This window comes from Pithys albifrons, chromosome 2 (genome assembly GCF_047495875.1).
Source record: "Pithys albifrons albifrons isolate INPA30051 chromosome 2, PitAlb_v1, whole genome shotgun sequence".
NCBI classification, from domain to species: Eukaryota; Metazoa; Chordata; class Aves; order Passeriformes; family Thamnophilidae; genus Pithys; species Pithys albifrons.
In genome coordinates, this window is record NC_092459.1 from 65,126,982 (window position 1) to 65,150,589 (window position 23,608).

At 40.1% G+C, this 23,608-nt stretch overlaps 2 protein-coding genes across 6 annotated transcripts in view; both read right to left on the reverse strand.

The window, feature by feature from the left end:
• MTHFD1L (methylenetetrahydrofolate dehydrogenase (NADP+ dependent) 1 like) overlaps nt 1-5,966 on the reverse strand; it is a 162,225-nt gene extending 156,259 nt beyond the window's left edge. The window contains exons 1-4 of the mRNA XM_071549323.1: nt 5,799-5,966; nt 4,538-4,622; nt 1,789-1,839; nt 1,658-1,711 (exon numbers count right to left, since the gene is read on the reverse strand). Of these exons, the coding sequence (XP_071405424.1) occupies nt 1,658-1,711; nt 1,789-1,839; nt 4,538-4,622; nt 5,799-5,914 (306 nt within the window). The 5' untranslated portion in view covers nt 5,915-5,966. The remainder of the gene's footprint in view (nt 1-1,657; nt 1,712-1,788; nt 1,840-4,537; nt 4,623-5,798) is intronic.
• A 222-nt stretch (nt 5,967-6,188) lies between these two features.
• Nucleotides 6,189-23,608, reverse strand: part of PLEKHG1 (pleckstrin homology and RhoGEF domain containing G1) — a 175,076-nt gene continuing 157,656 nt past the window's right edge. For all 5 annotated transcript variants that reach the window (XM_071549324.1, XM_071549327.1, XM_071549328.1 and 2 more), the window contains 12 exons: nt 23,062-23,193; nt 20,551-20,733; nt 20,367-20,462; nt 20,183-20,269; nt 18,192-18,225; nt 17,094-17,189; nt 15,510-15,548; nt 15,024-15,046; nt 13,951-14,166; nt 12,698-12,814; nt 10,247-11,915; nt 6,189-9,289 (listed from right to left, as the gene is read on the reverse strand). In XM_071549324.1, the coding sequence (XP_071405425.1) occupies nt 8,187-9,289; nt 10,247-11,915; nt 12,698-12,814; nt 13,951-14,166; nt 15,024-15,046; nt 15,510-15,548; nt 17,094-17,189; nt 18,192-18,225; nt 20,183-20,269; nt 20,367-20,462; nt 20,551-20,733; nt 23,062-23,193 (3,795 nt within the window). In that variant the 3' untranslated portion in view covers nt 6,189-8,186. The remainder of the gene's footprint in view (nt 9,290-10,246; nt 11,916-12,697; nt 12,815-13,950; nt 14,167-15,023; nt 15,047-15,509; nt 15,549-17,093; nt 17,190-18,191; nt 18,226-20,182; nt 20,270-20,366; nt 20,463-20,550; nt 20,734-23,061; nt 23,194-23,608) is intronic.

The following is a 23,608-nucleotide window of genomic DNA, read 5'->3' on the forward strand; positions in this document are numbered from 1 at the left end:
GAATGGAATTAATATCCAACAGAATGTTAGTATAAGGTTTTTTCTTTTACTAATATCATGCCTTCTTAAAATGCTTTTCTTCTAAATTCTTCTAAACTGTTCAATATAATTCTGACCTTTATTACCCAAACACTTGATTTGCAATCAACATTAAACTAGGGGAATTTGGTACAAGTTAGATCTGTAACTCTGAACCAAGAGAACTTGGTGCTACTTTTACGCTAAACAAAGATTGTACAAGCATGTCACTGGTATAGAAATGCCCCTTTAGTTTGCTGACTTCTGAGGCAAAAAGAGGTGTACATATTAATGCCCTGTGCTATTTGACAGCAACAGGGCTGGTATACATTGCAATAGAAAGCATGAGTGTATAGATGTGAGAACATCCATATACTGCTTAAAAAAATCCTCATATGCTACAAAATGTTGGGGGCCTACACAGCAACTGAAACTTGAAACTTTATTTCTGTTTCCTGAGAAAATAATTCCGTTTGCCATTTTTGTTGCATCTTACTTTAATACAGCCTTCCATCACCACAGTATTTAAATTACATTTAACTCATGCACCATAAAGCAATGTAGTATTAATTTGCCTTTACTGTACATACCTCCTTCCTAGCCACCTCCCCACACCAGAGAACACAAGTGAGCATGTGGATTTTAACAGATGAAAAAAAACTTTGTTATAGTAAGCAAGAGTGTGAGCAAACCATTACAAATAATATTGAAAGTAACTCACTTCAAATAACAAAAATACTCTGATTTTCTCTTTAAATACACAGCTCAACCACTTTCTAAGATAGTACTTCAAAGTAACAGCAACTACTGCTGCATAATCACTATATTTTACCTATTTTCTCCTGTGTTATTGAGCAGATAAAACACATTTACTGACAACAAAGTGTATTTATTCCTCATTCCAAAAGCCCACTCTTCTTAAATGGATATCTGACTATCCATAATGTATAAAACTTCACAGTAAGTTACTCTCAATGTACCTGGAAGCAGGCCTTGAGATCACACTGCAAGCCACTAACATTTTAAAAATGAAAATGCAAAACAATACACAAAACTCACAAGCTGCAGGATTATCAAACTTGACAAGCACAAGGAGGCCAGCAGGAAACAGTGGCGTCTTTTACTATACATTTCTTTGTTGGTTTTCCTTTCAGATGGTTTGCTATATTTAAACCATATTTGATACTAAGTGCCATGCCTTCAACAAGGTAAAGAATTCAGTCCTCTAATGATTTGGTGTGGATGGTTGTTTTTTAACTCATACTCAAAACATTAAAAGATGAATAAACAGACAAGTAAATTCAATGCCTGTTGTGTGTGTCCCCACCCTCCCCTCCAAAAAAATCCCCATTAATCTTTAATTTCCCTGAATAACTTGGGCAAGAATCAGGTACAGTCACAAAGAGCAAAACACTACTCTATTGATTCTGTCCGTGCTTGAAAGCGGACAGCAGACAAACCCATTAACTATCTTGTTCCCACTCTAGTTAGTAAGGGCGTAATTCTTGCCATTTGAACTAAGAATGCCAACCCTAATTTGAGTTAATGGGGATCAGTCGAAGTAATAATGAATGTCTGCAATAAATATAAGTTTATGACAAAAGCGGAAAAGGAGGAGTCCTTCAGGTACTGCAGTTACCTCATCCTTGCTGCTGCCTTCAGGGAGACAGATGTGAATAACACGTAGACCAACCTGTCGAAAGAAAATACTTAAAATTACCCAAGGCAAGTATGTCATGATTAATAACACATGTTTTGGCTAAAGCTTACCTCTTTGGCAAAGTTCTTGTTTGCTTCTTGAATCAAATGATCATTATGTGCCTTGGGGAACAAAACAGAAAGTAAGTTTTAAAATAATACATTTAAAAATGTGAGTCCACTAATGAACGTGTCTACGCAAAAAACATAGTGATGATGTCTGTGTCTACTGATTCTCAAATAAAAAGCCTAGTAATTCTACAAAAGATGCAGAGAGCCATCGCTGTTAATCCCAAATTACAGCAAGACTGCTGACAGTAAAAAAAAGAGCATTTAAAAGGACATGCTTCACAATTAGAGGCAGGTCCTGTACAGGAAGGAGGGCTTTCCCTCCATCCCCTGGCTTCCTCACTGCACTGCCAGCATTCCTGGCACCACGCTACCAACACCTCACTTCCCAAATCTTGCAGCTGGAGGTGAGGCTGCTGCAGAGAGAACACTATGCAGAGCTCACGCTGTGGCGAGAGAAGAGACAGGTCTAAGGACAGCTCAGCAGCTGCTCCCCTAAGCCTGTAATTGTGGAACTGTACCCGCACACTGACTGCTTGAGAGGTTTAACTGGGATGTAGCAACTGGTGGTACCACACTATTCCCTGTAATGTCTCTGCTGCTGCAGCACTGCTGGATGAACAGTTCCCTTATGTGAATGCAGAAAGTCCCTGCCTTGAACTGGTTCTTATCAAACCCACAGAGCAGCACAGGTGAGGCCAGAGCTCAGGACATGGGCTGGCATGGCATTAAGTGCAGGGGACTGCTGAGCTTTGCATGACAACAGCTCCACTGCTAAGCAGGATCCTGATGATATATTTTAGTTTTCAACTTCAACAAAATTAAGAAGCTCCCACCAACATGTTGCACAGATCAAGCCAAGGTTCAACATGGATAATAAGCAATGCAGTTATCAATCTCAGTATCAATTCAGGTTCAGTTGACTCAAGAATAGTTCTACAGCCATTCCCAGCAGGCTCATTCTGCAACTCCTCATTCCCAATACTGCTGAAGAGGTGGTGCCACGTGATGCTGACTGTTGTTATGCAGGAGTGATTGCCAATGGAGATCATTTTGCTCCCTTCCCTCTGCTCCTCTGAGTGCAATGAAGCACGTGGGGAGCAGCATGAATACTAAGGCTCTGCCTACACTACCTGGTAGAGCAGAGTACCAACAAGAGCATTTGGAGACTAAAGTAAGTATTTTTTGTACCAACAAATACAAATTTAAAATGAACTTTGCTTCAGTCCTTACAATCAGACCGGAGCTAGGGTGACTGAGAGCTGAAGAACATAGCTTGGCTGAATTTCACAGAAGCGTGTGTAGTGTTGTTCTAAATGAAAGTATGAGTCCTGAGTATGGACAGTGTTGATTGCCCTACAATTAAGGAAATCCAGAAGGATCTAGGCCACATGTTCCTACAGATACCTCATGATTAAAACCAAGTGGGATAAATAAGAACAAGAGGCACATCCTCTCCCTTGTGCCAGCATAAACACGCATGTGGCCATGCCGAAAAACAGACTTGGGGGACAAATGTGGTTGAAAGGAAGCCTCTTTAGACCCCTTAGGCTGGGATGAATCACAGTCCCAGTCCAGCTCATGGTGCGACTGGATGAACACATAAGAGAAGTAAGAAACAAAGGATCACTGAGAAGATGGGTCACTGCTTTTCTAGCAGTCCTTAAGCTTATAGCCTTAGAAGTCTTTGTGAAAACATTAAATGCAATTACCAGGGAGGGTAAGAGATGGAAGAGCCTGTTCAGACAGCCACACCATAAGACCTACTGAAATAGAGCTGTTGCATTACTTAGATTCACTATTACTACTCATAAAATACTTACAGTTGGGTTTTAAAATTAAACCTACTGAGTCAGAGTTTCAGTGTATGGCCACTCAAAATCAATATCACTATTCTAGGAAATAGGACAAAAAACATTTTTGCCTGCATGGCTCTGGGTTCCACTCTCAATGACAAACATCCCTAGTTTCTTGGCTTTAAAACCTTAAGAAATCTAAAAAGGAACATATTTCAGCTTTGCAGGGATAGCAATCATCATCTCTCATTTCGATGGCCTATCTCAAAGATCAGTGGGATGGGCTTTAGTAAAACAACAGCTCTCAATTGCTGCAAGATTCCTTCACATCAGAAAGTGCTGCTGCTTCTACAGGATGCTGACACATTACATAAGGCACTTGTTTCACTCAGACCTTTCTGTCTGGGACTTTCAGTATGGTTTTCCTCTCCTTAGAACAGCAGTAACAAAGCAACAAGCTGCAGCTTCCCAAAAGTAACAAGGCTGACAGGAAACAACAGGGCCTTTCAATATTTCAGTGGTGGGAGGTAAAGGGAGGCACATAAACACTTTGTTTAGGATTGCAAAAAAAGCTTCAAGCTAAATAAGGGATGAGAAAAACCACTTTAAATCTACACTGCCAATCAACTTACACAAGCTGTAAGAAAAAACGATCAGTACTTACAATGGGAAAGACTGTGTTAGCAAAAGGAGGAAAGGATAAAATCATCCCCTTCCTTTGCAGAGCTTTCCCACAGTCTGAAGTTTGCTGTGGCTTTTGTGGGCCTGAAGATGGGCAATCTACAGTCTGGTGGAATTACCTCCTCCTATTGCTTTGCTTTATAATAAAGCAGATAATCTTCTTTATAAAAAAAGAATAAAAGTTACTTTCTGCATCGTGTGCTTCTGAAGTCTCAGACAAGTAGTGGTACCGAAGGAGATCTTTCACAGCCCGTGAGCACACAGAAGTATTTTACCTGAATAATGGCAAGCGTTGGCTCAACCTGAGGGTTTTCTCTTTTAAGAGAGGCCAGGGATTTCTTTGCATTCTCTGTGATTTTGCTGCAACACAGTAACAAGCAAATCTTTAACAAAACAAACCTTCCTAATATTAGTAAACAGAAACTTACACTAGTCAGCAATATAACACGAATGCTTAGCCACATACGGTTTTAATCACCAAAATATATGGTTGGATGTAAACTGTGAGGGCTGGTGTTCAGCAGGCACATACAGAAAACCTTAACAGGCCACAATATTTTTTTTACAGCTATGTGTGTCATTGCTTCAACATGCCCAAAACTTTACAGCTAGACTGTGCCAGTTCATGAGAAGACTCCTCCAGCCCCACCACGGGAAGTACAGCAAGGAACCACTACCCTGCTCTCGGCTCAAATGGGTCCTTCATTTCCATATGCTCAGCCAGGGCAGTGAGAGATGCAGAGACCTTTACACCTGAGGCTGCTACAGCTTAACACCAGCAACACCAGCCCCAAGAGCAGCGGACCAGCCACTTTCATGGATGCCATTCAAAACCGCTGGCAGAAAGAAGACAGAGAAGCTCTGTTTGCCACACTGCTTCTTGGAAAAACTGGTGCCAGCCAGGCACTGGGAATGCTATCTGGAAAATATTTCTGAGTAAGTGGCTACCGGCTCTCCTCTGTTACCTTTTGCACTTGCAGATGACACTCAGGAGAGGAAAGAGAAGACCCTCTAAAACATGTCTGTGTCCCACAGCAAGCAGGACAGACAGACGGACGAAAACATAGCCTGGAGTGGATTTTTGACATCTCATACCGAGCCCCTTGCAGAAGTCAATAATCAATTCACGCCGTGGCAAACTGTTCCGACGGAGGTTGAATCGGGGGTGCGCGGGGGACGAGGGACACGTTTTTCTAGGAACACATCCGCGCACAACCTCACCTGAACCACCACTACATAAAGGCTGCTCTGCTCCTCTCAAAATGCCACAAAACCCAAAAACCCACACCAACAAAAAACAAAACAAAACAAAACAAAACCAAAAAACCAAACAACCCAGTGGTTCTCGGTGAAGGGGGGGGTGGGGGGGTGGAATTTTACTACGAAGTCACCGAAAAACCCAACTCAAAAACCAACCCGACGCACCCAGTTAGGAATCATCCCCAAGGTCCCCTTTACCCCTCCTCCCTCCATGCCCGCACCATTACCACCCCCGGTTGCATCAGCCGGCGCTGTCTCCCCACGTGCGCCTCTTACCGGGCGGCCGCCGCCGCGCCGCCGCCCCGGGGATGCCGCCCGCACAGCCCACGGCTCGGCGGCAGCGCGGCGGAGAGCGCTGGGGCCAGGCAGCGCCGCAGCGCCGCGGTCCTCATCCCTGCGGAGCACTACGGCAGCGGCGGCGGCAGCGGCGCCAAGACGGAGCGAGACGAGAGGGCGGGCGAAGGTGGAGCACCGCCTGTACTCTCGCCCTGCTTCCCCGCCCCGGCGCTCAGCCGCTTTCGCTTCCGCTTTTTTTGCAACGAAACCCCCATCCAAATCACCTCCAAACATCAGCTCCGACAGGCAAAAACCATCACCTCCCTTTCCCCCGCTCCCCCGAAAGGAACTGCACTCAAAGCTTTTGCATACTCAACGTTTATTAAAAATAGTATGAAATGGTCCCTGGGAGAAGTTACAATGCTAGTAGAAGTCCCTTTTAATGTTTGTCTTTTTTTTACCCTTCCCTCCCAACTCCACTGATTGCATGAGATGCGAGTTAAACATTCCCCTAAGCCGTTTAAACAAATCTAGACGTGCGCGCACAGATTTACCTTCTATCCATATTTACAATACTTTACAAGCTATATTAAATAAATACAGGCTCTGCTACACCTCGGCGTCTTAAATATATACAACATTATTTCTCAGTTGGATTTTACTAGGGTCCTATCACAGTGGATGTGCTGACTGTAACAAGTATCCCTGTGGTATGAGCTAGCAAGTACCATGACCAACCAGCTCTCAAAATAACAATTCATAGCCAATGAAAGATACATATGGTAAATAATTTAATCCGTTCTAATAAATTCAAGTCCTCAAATCTTAGTTGACAAGTAAACTGATAACTTCAGGTTTTCCTCATAGTAACCAATGTAGTAAATAGCTGTTCCAGAAGTACAGTGCTCTGTTGCTTAGGGGAGTGATAAGTGATTAGTAAAAATAGTATTTCAATGAAACTCCTTTGTTTACTGATATGTTTAACTCGGTACTGGCTTTATCCATGTAATCTGAAGAATTTAAGCACCAAAGAAGAACAAGTCATACAAGATGATCAGTGTAGACATATTTAGGCTTTCCTTTAGGTACAATGTTTTCAAGTAACGGAATCCAAAGGTGTGCAACAAGGATGACAAAGGGGAGTAAGTGTGCATGATATTGGAAAGCCTGTTCTTGCTCTAAATGGCAGCATTTATTCTATGTATTATTTGCAGAAGAATGGAATGTATTCGCATTTTTAAGCTGCTATTATTGTACACAAATTGGATTAGAATCAGCCCTGACTGATTTAGTAAATACATATTTTACCTCTCTCAGTCAGGAGGGGTCATTTCCTACTGCAGGAGATGCATGCCCTGGGGATGGCTGCTTGTCACTCAACCACTAGTATCACTGAACCACCATAGAGGCCAAACATGCCCCATGACCAGGATTTCACCCAAGTATTACCTGGCCAAGCCTCATTCTCTTGCAGGGTTACCGACACTGGGACTTGGACAAACACCTGGCAGGTCACTGTGTATAATACACAGCTACTTCACAAACTCACACACAGCAGCTTTCAGCTGTGTGTCACAAACACCACCATCACTGGAGGTACCCAAACCAGTCTAGTCCCCTTCATAAGCAGCGGAGCTCTCCTTCTATCATCAAAACCATTCCCCAGACAAGGATTGTGTCATCCACAGGTTCTCATAAAAAGCCTCTACTGCCTGTCTTCTGCCTACTATGCAGTTCCAGGAAGTAGAATAGGCTAGGAAGCACTAGGACTAGATTTTGTTTAAAATGTAAGAAGCTTGTTCTGAACTAACATAGCATATGCATTGGTCCCATACACTTGGAATCTGTCTGATGAAAAGTAATGTGCAAAAAAGTATGTGCAATTGCACATGGAGTCTGTTGGTGTAACTACCAGAACCCTGCTCAAAAATATGCAGTCATAGGAGCAGCTGCTCAGCTAAATGCCCCTGTATGTAAGCAGAGTGATTATGCAGGTATTTTGGAGGCAGAACACTGGACACCAACTGGTAAGTCCAAATGCTAAGGTTTCCACATGATAAAATGTTTTAAGAACCAAATGGCATTAGACCTGATTTGATGGTAAGAATGAAGGGATATCACACCTAGCAAGGGAAGAGATGTGAAGGTCCTCTAGGAGATGAGAAGTCCAGATGCACTATGGAGAGGGACTCCAGATAGTGCATATATGGCCTTTTTCATGTCCAGGACTCTAACCAATTTTTTAAAAGATACATTTCATTTCTATTTACAATATTATTTTGATACAATGCCTGACTGTGTAATATGGTAATACATGATGCCAGTACTGATTGTCCTAGTATATACTCTGTCATGGTAAGGGAGTACAGCTAGAAATTATTGAAAGCATCAAGCAAAGCTACTTGAACTGAGACACTGAAACTTTTCCCTTAAAGACTGTACAATATTCTGCTGATTAGGAGGTGGTACTCTCCACAAGTAGTCATTCAGTTTATCGGAATCGCTGTATGCAGTCAGATATGGGGTAAGTGCGTGTTTGCTGCTGGAAGACTTTGCAGGAGTACAGGAGACAGTTTTGCCACAGAGTGTTTCAGAAGGAGCTGTGTCTGCATTACACAGTTTAGGATCTGATTTCCTTGTTTGGTTCTGAGAAGTTTCCAAGTCAGATCCCTCATCTTCAGACTTTATTTCAACATAGTCATCATCATCCCCATCTCCTTCTTCAGAATCTTTGAAATTAGAAAAATAGTTCTGAGTGGCCACCTGTGCTGTCAGAGGGGAGGCCCTGTTCACTCTCAGGACTTTTTGAGAATCCTGCAGAATCATATCTGAACAGTTTTCAGGGATCTGCTTTCTCATCTCTGGCCCTATACATGCTGGAGCAATACCAGGAGTTTGATGACAGTTGAATCGCAAGTTCCTATTCAAATGGAGCTTTTTCTTATCAATTTCATTAGTATATACAATTGATTCTCCAGACCTGTTGACCACAATTGAGGAAGATGACTGTGACCTGTTGTATGTCTGTGGTTTTATATTGCTTACTCTTCTCCCAAGCGAGTTATAGATGTGATCTTGATGTAAATTTTCTTTGTTTGGTTGGCTTATAATGGCACTCCACCTCTGTGCTGGGACATGCAAACGGTTAGAAATCTGAAGAGAAGGCACCGAGCCAGCTGATGGCAACTGCTTCGAATTGCTTTTTGTACCAGCTTCTGTATATGAGTTCTTGGACTTTGGGTCTTGCGATTCAGACCACGGAGAGAAGTTGGCCAACTCACCGTTACTGTAGGTAGAATGCAAAAGCCAATCTTCTGCTCTTGAGCATTCACTGGCAGGCTGGGAACGTGGAGGAGATGAGGCCACAGGCGTGGAAAACCTCCCAGCTGATGGCTCCTGAGGAGTGGCCCAGGCTTCCTTTTGGACCTTAGGAGTACTATCTCTAAAGACAATTTGGTCATAAAGCTGAGAATATTCAGCTATTCTGGCACCTAGAAAGAAGAGAGAATTAACTTAGCAGAGAAAAGGATTCCGTTCCAATTAATCATGTGAAATTTTAAAAATCTCAAGACACTTAGTATCAGTCAAGAGAAGAGCTTTCACTTGTGTCATTATATTCGGCCTCAACAAGTCACAGGAAACAATGGAGGCTGGAAGGCCCTTTGTATCTCATTTCAGTACACATTTGAGAAAAAGAAGCATAAAATATTTTGCTACAGTAAGCAGTCATGCAGGACACAATGCAATCCATGGTTCCAATAATATGCTGCTTGTTTCACGTTAAAATGGAAAATAACATTCTAAAAATAGCCTGGTAAATAAGATATTTAGGGACTTTTATAAATATCACAAGAAGGGAAGAATTACACTCTAGTGCATGGAGTCTACTGGCTCCATGTTTTCAATTTGTTTCAATTGAACATGGACAAAAATAGTTCCAGAGCTGTTGCATATCCATGACTTTGCACATTCATTAGATAGAATAAGACCACAAGCTCTTTCTTATCTTACCCGATTCCTTATGCTTATGGGTGTGATTGTGGATAGTAACTGAGCAAATGTATGTGACTTGTCAGAAAGTGAACCAACTTGAAAATAAACTGATTTAGTCAAACTCTGAAGATCACACTATAAAGGAAATAACTGCTTTTCTGTAAAAAGGTCAATAGTGCTTCAGGCATGATTTCTATTTCCAGCCTCAGTTGAATTGCTCTTTCCTGACACCACCCCCCTATTTCTTCTCAAAGTTATCAATAACAAAAAATGAGATATAAAGGTCTATTCATCTTAAAACAGTTCCAGAAAACTCATTTCAGTGGTAACACAGAAAATACAATACTGAGACTCAATGAACAAGGAGGGGAAAATTCATAACCTTTCAATTCAGAACATAAAGTTCAGTGGAAGTTACTTAAGGAATGTATCCATATAGAAATGTTTTAACATACCAATAGCAGGACCTCCTTGTTTCTTCTCCTCCAGAATAGCAGCAAGATCTTTATGTTTCAGTTTCTGTTGTCTGCTAGCTGGCTGTTCCTGCTCTGGACTTTTAACTTTCAGAAGCTGGTTAGCCTTCTTAATTTTTTGACTGTACTGCCTTGCCATCATAAAAACTCTGTTCTTCGTTTTATCCACAAGTGCCAAGTCATTTTCTATGCTCTCTGCATGTGCATTGGACAGAACACTATTGGTAGGTTCATATGGACTATGTACAAAAGGCATCTCACTGGAGGAGGAATATCTATTGAGACTCATGAAAGAGCTCTCCTTGCATGGTGTAGTGTCTTCAAGCCTGAAATTAGCCTCACTAATGGTGGCAGCCCTGGGCTTCACAGTTTTAGGGAAAATGGGAGTTTCTGGCAGAGACAGAGTAGACAGTGAATATTCTACATCTTTACTCAGTTCAGGTGTACTACCAGCATGCAGCCTTTCCTGCATATCATCTTTACAGACAGGAAAGGCTGCAAGGACACGGTCTCTTGTCTTTTCCTCATTTTTCTTTATGTAGTTCTCCAGGTCATTCCAAATTTCATCTACTTCCTCTGAGAGTTTATCTGCTGCAGACTTATGGGACAGAGAATCAGAGTTGGAGGAGCTATCTACTAAGCTCAAATAGTCATTGTCAATGGGAACACGATGGTAAGGACTTTCATCTTCACTGAACTGAAGACTCTCTTCAGAAACAAAATGCCGTAGATTGTCACAATGTGTAAGGTCTTTTTCCAGAAAACTCCTCCTTTTGGAGGATTTTACGGGGTCACATTTAAAATTCAACAGTGGTGTTTCTGGAAGCACTATGGTGTCATATATGTTGTCTTCAACAATTCTGAGCTCATCCAAACTTGAAGTAGGTGCTTCTTTACTGAGTAGTATCTCCTCCTTACTACCATGAACAGAGGCCCTGTTCTGATTTGCTGTCCTCCTTTTAGAGGGTGAATCCAAGCTGCTTTTGTTTTCAGCCTCGTAGAGAGAGTCTCTAGCAGATCTCTGCGGGCCACGGTGTGTCTCCTCCCGTCTTGTCAGACCCATCAGCTTTAAGTCTTCATAGCTTATATTATCATAAACATGTTCAATATCATCGAGAGTCAGCTCCTCTGAAGATTCAGGATATGCATTCCTACTGCTCACTTCTGCTACCTTCACTTCCCTTCGAGAACCAAGCTCCCCTATTTTACACCTTGTGCTGGCTGGACACGTGTTACTTTCACCAGCACTACTGGCCCGTCTAACAATTTTGTGACGAGAGGAGCTGGAAGTCTCATTTTGATGTGCTACTCCCAAGTGCCAGCTGCATGGACGCCCAGAAGAACCTCTCCTTTCCCCACTGACAGCAGAACTTGTGTTGGATGTAGACATTGATGGTACAAACATTTGATAATCGTCTTCGTCATCTTCATTGTCATAAGGTGGGCGTCGGCTTGGAAACAATGCCTGCCTAATCTGATGATCCGTCCAGATGTTTCTGACAGAGGTACCTCCCCCCAGGATATTCATGATTAGCGTGTTGCTCTGGCTTGTGCTGAATTGTCTAGGAGACTGCAGCTGTCTAGCCGTGCAGGAAAATGGAAGATCAATATTCAACTGGGTTGACTCTTCATCTGAAGGGTCCTTGGAGCTCTGTGGAGATTTGAAATTTGCAGGTAACATTAGCATGTCCCTGCAATAACACAGCAATTCCCTCCATTCACAGAACTGCCATAGCACTAGTGCATCCTGCAGCATAAACTCATGTGGAGATGGACAGGGTAAGCAGGCTCCTCAATAGAGAGCCAGGGAACCAAGGTGGCAGTGCCAAACCACTTTGCCTCCTCATCCTTACCACGGCTCAGAGCTCACTCTTGGCATTTAATAACATCTAACTTCAAATACAAGACAGTAGCCTATGTTAATGCATGAGTAATTAAAGGCAAATTTGTTTGGCAGGAGTTAGATTAAACCTTTTATGCTAACTCTGCAGTTTCACAGTTGGATTAAGCTAATCTGACTCTGGATTTGTGCCAAAAATTTTGTTCTCCTCCCTTTCCCCTTGCTTATAACCCCAGCAGAAAGAAATCTTACGCTCTCTAGCACATGCCACTGAAAATTTCTTTTTCTTTTCAGAGTAAGTTTTCATGCAGATCTAATTTATAGCAAGGCCACGTGCTTGCTAATGCCAACATGAAGGATGCTGCAGAGATTGCTGGCCAGAGGTTGCCAGAGAGAGGGAACTTTTTGGCTTAAGTAATGCTGATTGGTTTGGCTAGTTGCTTGTTTTTCCCGACTTCAAAAAGAATAACCTTTCATCACAGAGATGAATATTTCAAGGATATAAACAGAAGATGACATACCTAGGAAACCCAGCTTCCTTTCCTTGCATAAATATGCACAGCAAAATAGAAGTAAAAATAATAATTACATACCTGCATTTCACACTTGTTGACATTAAGACTTCTCCGTTTTTCAACATTTTCAGCAGCTTGACTATTAAGTCTTTTTCTTCCCCCTTTTGATTTCTGCAGTGAGTTTTGCTGCACTGTCTGTGATTAAAAAAAAAAAAAGGCAGGGGAGGGTTATTAAAATCTACAGTTCTTTGTATAGTCTTGATTGGAGGAATTATTAGCAGCTAGAACAGGTCAGGGATCCATACTGGGAAATGAATAAGCTTGTGAGCTGTTAGAACACTGACACAAGAATGATTCAGAGCCTAGAAAACCTGCGAAGGTATTGTTGTCACATCTAGTATTAAACACTAAGCTACTAGTATACTATACGTTTTTGTGGTGGTATTCTTCTGCAGTTACTCATTCTTTTGTATTTACTTATGTCAGCAAGAGGGAGACATAAAAGACAGTGCACTACACTCATACAAGATACTATTTTGTCAAATACTTATAATGCAAACAGTGTACTTTCAAAGAGGAAATGCAAAAAAATGTCAATAATTGGTTTGGTATAATTCACAAAATAAATGAATCTCACAAGGGCATGACTTCAGTATCAACTAAACAAAATAAACTGCAAATCTAGACTATTTGATATGGTCCCATTTCAAAACTGGGGTTTTACTCTTTCAAAGGTACCACATATGTATGCAAACATCATACAGAGTGAGAAAAACTACCATCTGTGCAGTAGTAACAAAATCTCTAATTTTCAGAAATTCTACTCAAAACTTCTCATATTAAAGTTCACATGTTCCTAGCTACTGCCAGGCGCTCACAGATCAAGAAACATCACATCACATGCAGCAGTGCCTGAATTTTAACTTAAGTCCTTGCTTTGGAGACCTGAAGGCATTGTCTCTTCATGTGACCTAAAAAGGTTTCTTTTATGGCATCGGCTGAAGAAGCAAGAAAAAGTCAATTGTGTGCAACATGTAAAAACAACAGCTTTCTGTCAGAAGCGAGTTTGGTGACTGCAAAGGACTAAGTAAAATCTTGTTTAAGCAGTGGGACTACTGCCTCTGTATGGGGACTACTTTTAAACCTTCTCTGTTAAATGGAAGAGAGTATTGTGTGAAGTAAAAATAAAAATATGTCTAAGAAGAGAAAATTGTAAACACTTGCAATGTATTCCTTCATTCCTTCCTCATGGCTGTTTTATAGATAATTTTAATGCCTCTTTCATTATCCCCAGGAAAAAATGATTTTAATTTTTTCCCTCTTGTTCCTACCTGTTCAGACTCTTCCTCATCATCAGCATCAATCTGTTCTGCAGCAGAAGTCTGAAGATTTTCATCCTGGTCGCTGCTGTAGGCTGGTTCAATAGACTCTTGAAACTGGCTATCCAGCCCATTGGATTCCATTGAAACCTTTTTCCTAGAATTCAGCATGGCTTCACTTGATCCCATTTTGGTGGCTTGAGATAACAGGGCTCCCTCAATACTGATCTGCTTAAAAAAAACCACCACCACAAAACTTTGATTAGAAGTTTATAAAAGTTCTGTATTTTATAAGATACTATTTTATGTCAGATTTATAGGCAATGTTCAAGTTACACTGAGATTTATAAATAAGTAAGTACAACAACCAGTATTTTCCCATATAATATTTTGAACTGAAAAAATACATGAAAATCCCCACCACCCCCATCCTGAGCCTCAGTATTATGACATGACAGTGAAGTCATATCTGATCTACGCTGTTTATAAAACTTACGTACACACATACACACACTTTAAATTCCACTCTAAATAAAACTCTAAGACCTGAAATTCAACCGGAACCTTTCCAGCTGCACCAGTAACTTCATTACAAATTCCTACAGAAAATGTAAAAATTAGAAATGCTCATTTCCATCTGCTCTAAGCTGCATCTGTTCTGTTTGCCGATATATTGGGATTTATATATATGATATGTATTTCAGAGTTAGCCGAAACTTTCCAGACTTATGTAGTAAATGCAGAAATAATATTCTCCAAAGAATAAACACTACCTTTATACAAGCACTTCCTTGATTCTAGTGGTATTTTTAAGCATCCTATACCGTAGTAATTAATTATACTGTATTATAAAGCTCAACAATATATGGATGAGTAATTTTTTCTTTATTGAATATTCCCAAAATAGTAAGCTGCATTTCTATTGCTTTCATTCCAGTAATCTTACTGGAGATGCTAAATAACATTTATGGGTTTGTTTCTATTTTTAAAGTCAACACAACCAAAAAGATGCAGATTCTCCAGTAAATACTGTGTTCTAAGTCAAACGAATGTGCTAAAAACAAGAAATATCAGAAATGGCATACCTTCTGCATATCTGGACTTGTATCTGAAAACAGAAATACATACATCATAAGCAAATGATCAAAGTGGTATCAGCCTATGCCCATTTTAGTGCTGCATTAATATCCCAAATATGAATTCTCCAAAAGGGGTTAAATGCAGCAGCAATTGAACAAACAGACTATACGATTTCTGAAAAAATAGAGACAGAATGAAATTTACAAGAGTTCCACTTGAGGGCCTGATTTTGCAACACTGCTATGATATGAGCAACTGTACATGATGGCCAAGACTCTCTGTGTTCAGTTACTATGATGTTTACAGGACCAAAACCCAAGTATGGAAAAGCAGACATTAGATTTAAACACCAACATTTTTGTTTTCTTTCAAACTTCCTCCTCCTCACCCTAATGTTTTTAGGGACTGTTAAAAGAAAAAAGAATCCATCTTTATTTGTTCTACAAAGTACAGGAGCACTAGGTCAATAAACAGTAGACAAAGTAGCTTACCATTTGACTTCAAAACTTTATGGCCTCTAGATGAGGGTTCTGAAAAAAATAACATGTTTAAGCACTCCAGCATTCCAAAGAAAGCTGTGGGCATCTTCAGCAACTTTTTATAACATGGATATAAAAATTTAAGCTTCTGAACCCATGCAGTGGTGAAGTCAGATTTTAATTTCTTTACGGTACCACAGAATATATGTTTCTTAATGCAACAGAAGCTGCCCTCCATATAAGCCACACATAAATCTTTATCCCATGTTAAGATTCCTGCTTTTGAAAGACTTGATCATCTCTGTTATTACTCTGAGTTGTTGGAGGTTTTCTATTAGAAATATGCATGAGGTACCAACAGCTTAGAGGGTTTAAAAAGTGTAAGTAGCTGAACATTACATAACAGAACATTTGATCAGTATTTTGTATTATTCCTTTAACAGGCAGAGCAGCAGCAATACACCTCAGAAACAAAGGAAGATGCCTGAAATATAATTAGAACTTGATTGTTTTTCAGACACAAATGCTGCTGTATGTTAAATGTTGACTCTGGAGATCAAACAGTAGATCATAGATCATCCCATGGGATGTCCCTGAAAGAAACGAGGAAAGCCTCATTTAATGGGTTCTATAGGAAAAAACAGATGCATTGTACTCTCAGACTACAGTTATACAGAGAGATGAAGTGTGAAAACATGCAGCAGCTGAAAATGACAGACTGCGAGCTAATTATTCAGAGAAAAAATATTTCTTCCAACTTCAAGAGAAGTGCAGTGGTTCAACCAGAAAGCTGGAGGGAGAGGAGGCGCAGGTGACTCAAGAGTCTCACAGGCTGAGCAGCACCAGTACACCTCAGAAACAAAGGAAAATGCCTGAAACGTCATTAGAACTTGATTGTTTTTCAGACCCAAATGCTGTTGTATGTTAAATCATTACATCAATAGGTCTTGTTTAAGTCATTCCCAATACACAGTGTTACACACTCCAAATTGGAAAGCTCTTTAAGGAGACAAAGAGGTGAACACAGTAACTGCAATATGGCATCACCCAACTCCAAAGACATTGGTAGTGTCTTCGAGAGGAAACCAACAGTAATTATGGATATATGTTCAGCTAGGAGGAAAAAGACCCCCTGAAACCAGCATAACCATCTTTCAAATCTCTATTATCCATAAGGCAGATAATAGACTAAGTAGAGATAGCAATCATGTTTTGAAATAATAAGCCTATCATAATCAAAATGAAACCACTTCTGAACAAGTTACTGTGGAGAGAAGGTAATGTCAGACTTCAATAATGTGACTGGCTTTCCTGCTTATACACGTTTTTATCCATTAGAAAGTACCAACTGTTCCTTGTGCATCCACCTTTATGAAAGTATGTTCATTACATTAAATGCAAATAGTGGGGAAAAAAAAATCACACAAAAACTAGATAGTTAATTAGATGCTTCACCTATACCTGAGAGATACTATGCTATGTTAAATTTGCATAGAGTGCAGATTAAAAACTAATTTCACATGCTCAGCCTCATCCATCCCTAAACAATCGTGTCTGGTTTTTCTTTTGTCATCTATATGGTAAAAGTTTGTTCACCTGATTTCCTTCTCACTCTATGAAGAGCAGTGCCTTCTTTAGGCTGGTACGGTGACTTCATTTCTCCCTCAGGGCTATAGTGGAAGCCTGGGTGATCTGAAGAACAAGCAGAGGCACAAGGAATAAGAGTGTGACAAGGATGGCACTTCACATGACTTGGTTCCCTTTGGAGGCAGTGCCATTGCTCCTTTATGATTGATACAGTGCCACCTCATCAGAACCTGAAGCATCACATGCAAGATATGCTGCTGTAGGGTAGCTGTTAACCAGCCAGCCATGGAAACACTTTGCCCACATACTAGTGCCTGGCTCCAGATGGCTAACTCAGAAACACTTATCCACCACCATCCTGTTTGTTTGCTAATTTCTCAGTAAGAGCCTTCCTGACCAACTCTACAACAACTATGTAAATAAACACCAAGCCTGCTATACTCCAGGACTTCCTCAGCATTTATATCCTTGGGCTACTGTTCTCGTTTCCCTACACTGACAGGGATTACTGGTGTCATGAAGAGCTAAAGTGTCTTGCACCAGCAAAGCCAGAAAGGAGAAGATGCAACAGTAAGCACCCCACAGATGGGGCTGTGCTCAGAGTGCAGACAGCAGCATCACACGTGCTTTGTTTTCTTGTGCAGGATCCTGGGACACACAGAGGTCAACTCTTAAGACGTAAGAAGACAAGCTATCCTCCAGTTGCAGGTTTGCCAGCATGAAGATGTCATAGCATTGTTATGTACCTCTTGAAACAGTGTTTGCATAATACTAGCTGTTCAGTGGGCACCAGCCAGAAGGAGTTTATAATACAAGACAGGAAAGATCACACACTTAGTCTGCAAGGAGTATGCAAAAGACACTGGCCAGTATTTACAGCAGGTCTTATTTTCCTCTTCCTTGCTCATCAGGTTGTTGGTTGCAGACCAATCAGCCCGATGCCTACAGAGCTCCACAAGACCTGTATCCAATTCTGCCTTTTCCAGCAAGGTTCAAGGAACATAAGCCTGGCCTTCTTCCATCTCAAATAAAACCAACAGCTAAAGCCAAATTTTGAAGATGGTTTTATTAATTTTTAAAAACAAAAGTGAAAAAGAACCAACTTACGTATGGCATCCATTTCAAGAATTGCCTGCTTGGCCTGGAATAGAAAAAGTAACAAATGAACAAATTACAACGTTAAACTGATAGTAGCAGGGCAAATTGCATTGCATATTACAGATAGTAGTGAGTTCATATGCAAATAACAGCAAGTTTAGTTTTTGAACTAATAAATATGATTAGCAGCATTATTTTTTGGTTTGTATTTTGGTTTTTTCTCTGTATGTTGGACATGTTACATATGTGAAGAATTTTGCTGGCAGGAGCTTATCAGCCCAGAATTTAGAGCCATAGAGGCATATCTCCATATTTTGCTTAGATCACCACAAAACTGGTCCTAGTATCTGGGAATCACTTTTTTTTGGTGATTCACAGAACATTTCCTCCCTGAAAATCAATTCATTTAACTCTCTTATTATTTTCTTACTCTGAAGTTGTTGGCACATCAAATGTTATCAACCTTCCTTCAGAGTTTCCTTGAGGAGCAGCTATTTAAAAAAACCCCTCATGATTTGGTTTAAGTAAAATTAAAGCAAGATAAATAGTGTCTCATGATTGCTTAAAATTTCCCCCCTTTGTTAATAGGGAAAAAAAGATGAATGGTTTGGCAAGCATATCAGCTAATAAGTAAGTAAATAAACTAAACTGAAATATCCCATCTAACCTGCTTGCTCTTCTATAGGTGCAGTTTGGTAATTTTCCACCAGATGTCACATGTGGACTACTATTGAATTCTCGAAATGCTGGGCAGAGAAGCCTCACAACTACCAACTACTGGTTTGTCAGAAACAAAAATATAATTTAAAAAAAAGTGCAGCTAACCATAGAGATTTATTTCGTTAGAGTTTTCCTTGCAATTATTTCTCGGAACAGAAAATACTTTTGGTTACACATTTTAAAAAAAAATCAAAGTAAGAAAAAATTGATACAAAAGCTGACATCATGTTGTAATATTTTTTTACAATCTAATAAGCTGCAGCAATTATTTACATTGTAAGCATGGATACTAGCCTAAACATTACACCTTCAATAGACTTAGTCAATGAAAAGATAAAATGAGAATTAGCAATAGGTAGTGTTAAAGGCTTTTTTCTCCCATAATTCTCTTTTTGTTACACTTTTGAAAATGAGAGTTAGTATAGTACATTGCATGTCAGTCACAGGTAACCTTTTTTAGCCATTACAGCATAAAACTCAGTGAAAAAAAAACAGACAGGGAAACCGAAAAATGAATCGTAAACTCAGGGTGAAAAAGTTCTGTTTCCACATGAGTCAGTGGCTGCTGTGTCTTGGCAAGAGCTAACTAGACTTAATCTCCTTGGAGGGGTGCTCTATGTTGCACTGGGAAGGATCACCCTAAGCTCTTAAACTGGATTTCATAATAAAAGAATCAAAATTCCTTATTCCAGTATATTATAGCAACGAATATGGTATCAGTGCCTCATTTTCTCTGGCATAAAGCTTGCTAGCTATCTCACCAAAAAGGGCCTCCATGTCCCAGCTAAGGAAACAGGGTTCAGGATGCGTGTGTGTTGTAAAGTGAAGTCTGTGTTGCCAACGTCTTCACTGCTATGATACCTAACCAAGACCAATTAAAATTACCTTGGTAATATCTACACATGCTGCAATTAGTGCATCTTGGTGTTCTGCAGACAGGCAGTATCAAGCTAAGATATGCTCCTGTAGTCAAGCTCTCTGACACTGCAGCTATGTTACTTAGGTCTTAGCAGGCAAATGCTGCTCACCCAGTTAAATTCTTCTACTCCTGTACCAAAATCTGTAGATAATTATAGTTGAACTTGCCAATTACTTCTGAGGAACTTTAAAGATATAAAGAAAGAAGATGTTAATGAACCTCTTGGAGCCTAAACTCTCTATATATTGCATGCATCTTGCAGCTAACAAGATTGCTTTAAGTTAGTACACTGAGAAGGGGGGGGGGGGAAGGCGAGGGTGGGGTTGTGGTTTTGTTTGGGATTTTGGGGCTTTATTTTTACCTTGGCAGGAATTTTAGCAGGATGATTTTCTAGAATTAACCTCTTCAAGTGAAGAATCCAAAGGCGCTTGTCTTGCTGAGACTTTGCCTGATAAAAAAATTGAGCATCATGAGAAAAATGCATTTCTGAACTATGCTGGGACATTAGCCAGGTTACCCAGCGGGCAGGGGGGTTTCTGTCATACCTGGACAGTATGTTGCATCTTGGGATTTTTGTAGTGAAAGACACTAAAGCTAAGTGGTTCCTTTGGTATTACTTCAACAAGCATCAGGTTTCCACACTGTAACAAAGAGAGGCAACCATGTAAATCACAGAGGAGTTTTGGGGAGACCTGTAGACAGCACATTACCACCTGCTCTCTGACATACCAGTATGTGAGCTTTGTATGCAAACATTTCATCTCTCTTTTTTGTAATTAGCAGCATCTTGTCAAAGAGGAACAACGTGCGCTCATTTTTAGCTCGCTGAATGCGAAATGTTCCTTCTAACACCAGTTCCCCATAACTCGTGAGGTCTGGCCCTTTCCAATTAGTGAGCAAACTCTGTATCTCCTGCAAAAGATCAAAAAAGAACAACCAACATTAATTTCAGAGATCTTACTGAAACAAAGACCCAAATGATCTGCTGAGGGCATTTCCACTTTTCTAGATAATGTTCAGCATCCAACAGTGGAAAGTCACCACACATCAGTACCGAGATTTGCTAGGGTCATGTACAACATTGCAATCAGGTGCCTGGAGATTTACTAAAACATGCCCCGAGTACTGGTTACTGCCTCTGCATGGACGGAGCAAAGATCCCTGAGCTCCCTGGGGCAGCCCACAATGAAAGAGTGCAACCTCATCTCTCCATGCTCCCAGAGATGGAAAATCTTTTGTAATTCAGTCATCGGTCTCTCTCATGTCTGTTCCTCTCTCCCCTCTATGTCCCTAACCAATCCCTCTTAACTTTTCCCTCTCACCCTATGTATCCTCCTGAAGTTGTGTGGTCTCCCATTGAATGAATTGTAATGATATGTCTGTGTCCTGTAGGCCCATAACAGAAGACACTTCCGTGAGGGGTTTGGATTGAAGAGATGATTCTCAGAAGACTAGAGGACCAGGAGTGATTTGGTCAACTGAACAAAGTCAACATCTGGTCATTTTCAGTCAACATCTGAAAATGTTCTTGTATTTTAATGTTTTGTACGGGTACGATAGATTTTTCTCACCTGATTTATTAATTAAGAAAATGAAAAAAAGGTTGGAGAAACATCTAAAAACATTTTCCTTGAGTTGCTTGTGTTTTCTGCCAGTGGCAATGACATGGGACTTAAGCATGGGATAGCAAATTCCAAAAATAGACTAAATCTTTAAAGAGAGAAATCTTTACAAACATCCATCGGACTTTAAACCTGGCAGCATAAGCGAAGCAGGGACAGATTGCCTCATCCTAGATTGGCTCCTTAGCACACCAGACTTTAATATAGCATTCACCAAGAATATATCGCAGCCAATGTGAAGCACAAATGCAGGTTTAAGCAGTCACAGGAAGAAAACCCTAAAGCAGCCCACTTTGGACTATGCACACAGCTGCTATTTAAAAAAAAAGTGAACAAAATGAAAAAAAATGCATTTTATCAGATCTCTCCAGCAACTTGTAAATAAGTCAGGATACAGCACAGGGATCAAGTTCACCAGTGTTGAGGGAGACTTTGAGCAGGAACTGCTGTCAGAGTACTCACAGCATTACAGACCACATGGCAGAGTGATAGCCCACAGAAGACCTATCCTTATGGCTGCAGAAACAGATTTTACTTTTTTAAAGGGTAACTATGAAAATGAACATTTTCCATAACCCCACACATTTGCCAGATGAGCTCAATAAATTTAAAAAAAGGCTTTTTTCCAAAAGCACTTAAACCCTCTTTATTGTCAAATATAATTACTCAGATTTATAACAGATTGTTGTTAAAAGTCATTAGCATGCATTTACAGCAAAGTGTGCAAAAATGTTACACTGCTGCAGGCAAGACGTTGTCAAATATAACCCTATTCTCCCTACATATAAACAACAACAAAAAACAAACAATTAAATCCCCAAGGGGGGAAAAAAAAAGGTGAATAAATTTCATTCATGTTGAAAAGAAAAACAATGGACAAAGAATAACATGAAATAGATTTCTGAAATGATAGAAGCCTATTACTCACTTGTAAACTAAAAAATTTCCCCAGTTTTCTTAAAGTGATATAAATAATGCGTATGAAAACGCAGTGTAAAATCATAATTTACTCAGAATCTGGAAACAGAATGAATGTAAAAATTTAACAAAAGAGCTTGCTCTTGATGCCAAAAGTTATTCAGGGTGTAGCTTTTGCTTTTTCTCCTAAAAATTCTTCATTTGAAGCAAAGTTAAATTTTTTCTAAGTATCATGTTTCTAGGCTTATTCTTTTCACAAAAGCAACCGATAATGACTCTGCAAAAGCCCAAAAGGAAAGTACTTAAACAAGAATCAGCACAAGAAATGCCTCAAAACAAAATTAATCAGCACAAAGGGGAGAAATCGGAAACCACAGGATTTCTGAACAAAGACATGCCCTAGGGTTGTACAGCAGTGCTGTACAATTGAGGGAAAGGAAGAAAGAAGAGTTATCTTAAGTTCCATATTACTGCAAAATAAATGCTTTACAGGATGCTGCTTGTACATAGAGATGTCTGAGATTTTCCTGCAGCAGTTATGACCATGCTTTCCAAGATCAAACAGCCACAGGCATGCTCAACAGGAGTCTAAATTATGACTGACAAAGATTAAAAGAAAAGATAAACTAAAAAATGTTAATTGCATATATATTGACAAAACCAGCTCAAAAACACCCATAAAATCTCTTTGGGAACTCACCTGGAGCCTGATGGCATGTTCATGTTTTCTCTTCATATCATTTATATGCCATGCCACCCTCTGCATGGTATCTATAGCATCCAGCACCACGTCATAGCCCTCAGTATCCTTGTCAAGGTGGTTTTCTATTTCCTAAGACAGAGGGGAAAAAAAAAGGCCACCTTATTAATAAATGAATTTTTCTAGCCAAACGCAATAATACATTTTCATTTGTACTATTTTGTCTTTTCAACGTTCCTGCCTTTGTTACTACTGCATGTAGCTATCAATTCCATTAACACAATACAAAGTCAAGCCTTTGCAGTCAGTTTAGCAGTGACTATACTTGCAGCAGCTGATGTGATCAGAGAGGCCCAGAAGGAGAGTGCAGCACAGTGACAGGAGACCTTTTCAGACAGCATTTAATGGCATTCTTAAAACACAGAACATATCTACACAATTACAAAACCCTGATGGAATTACACTAGGCATTACTTTACAGTTGGAGAGCAGAATAGGACCAGACATTTTAAATAAGGATCAGTGTCTTTACACTTCACTAGAACAT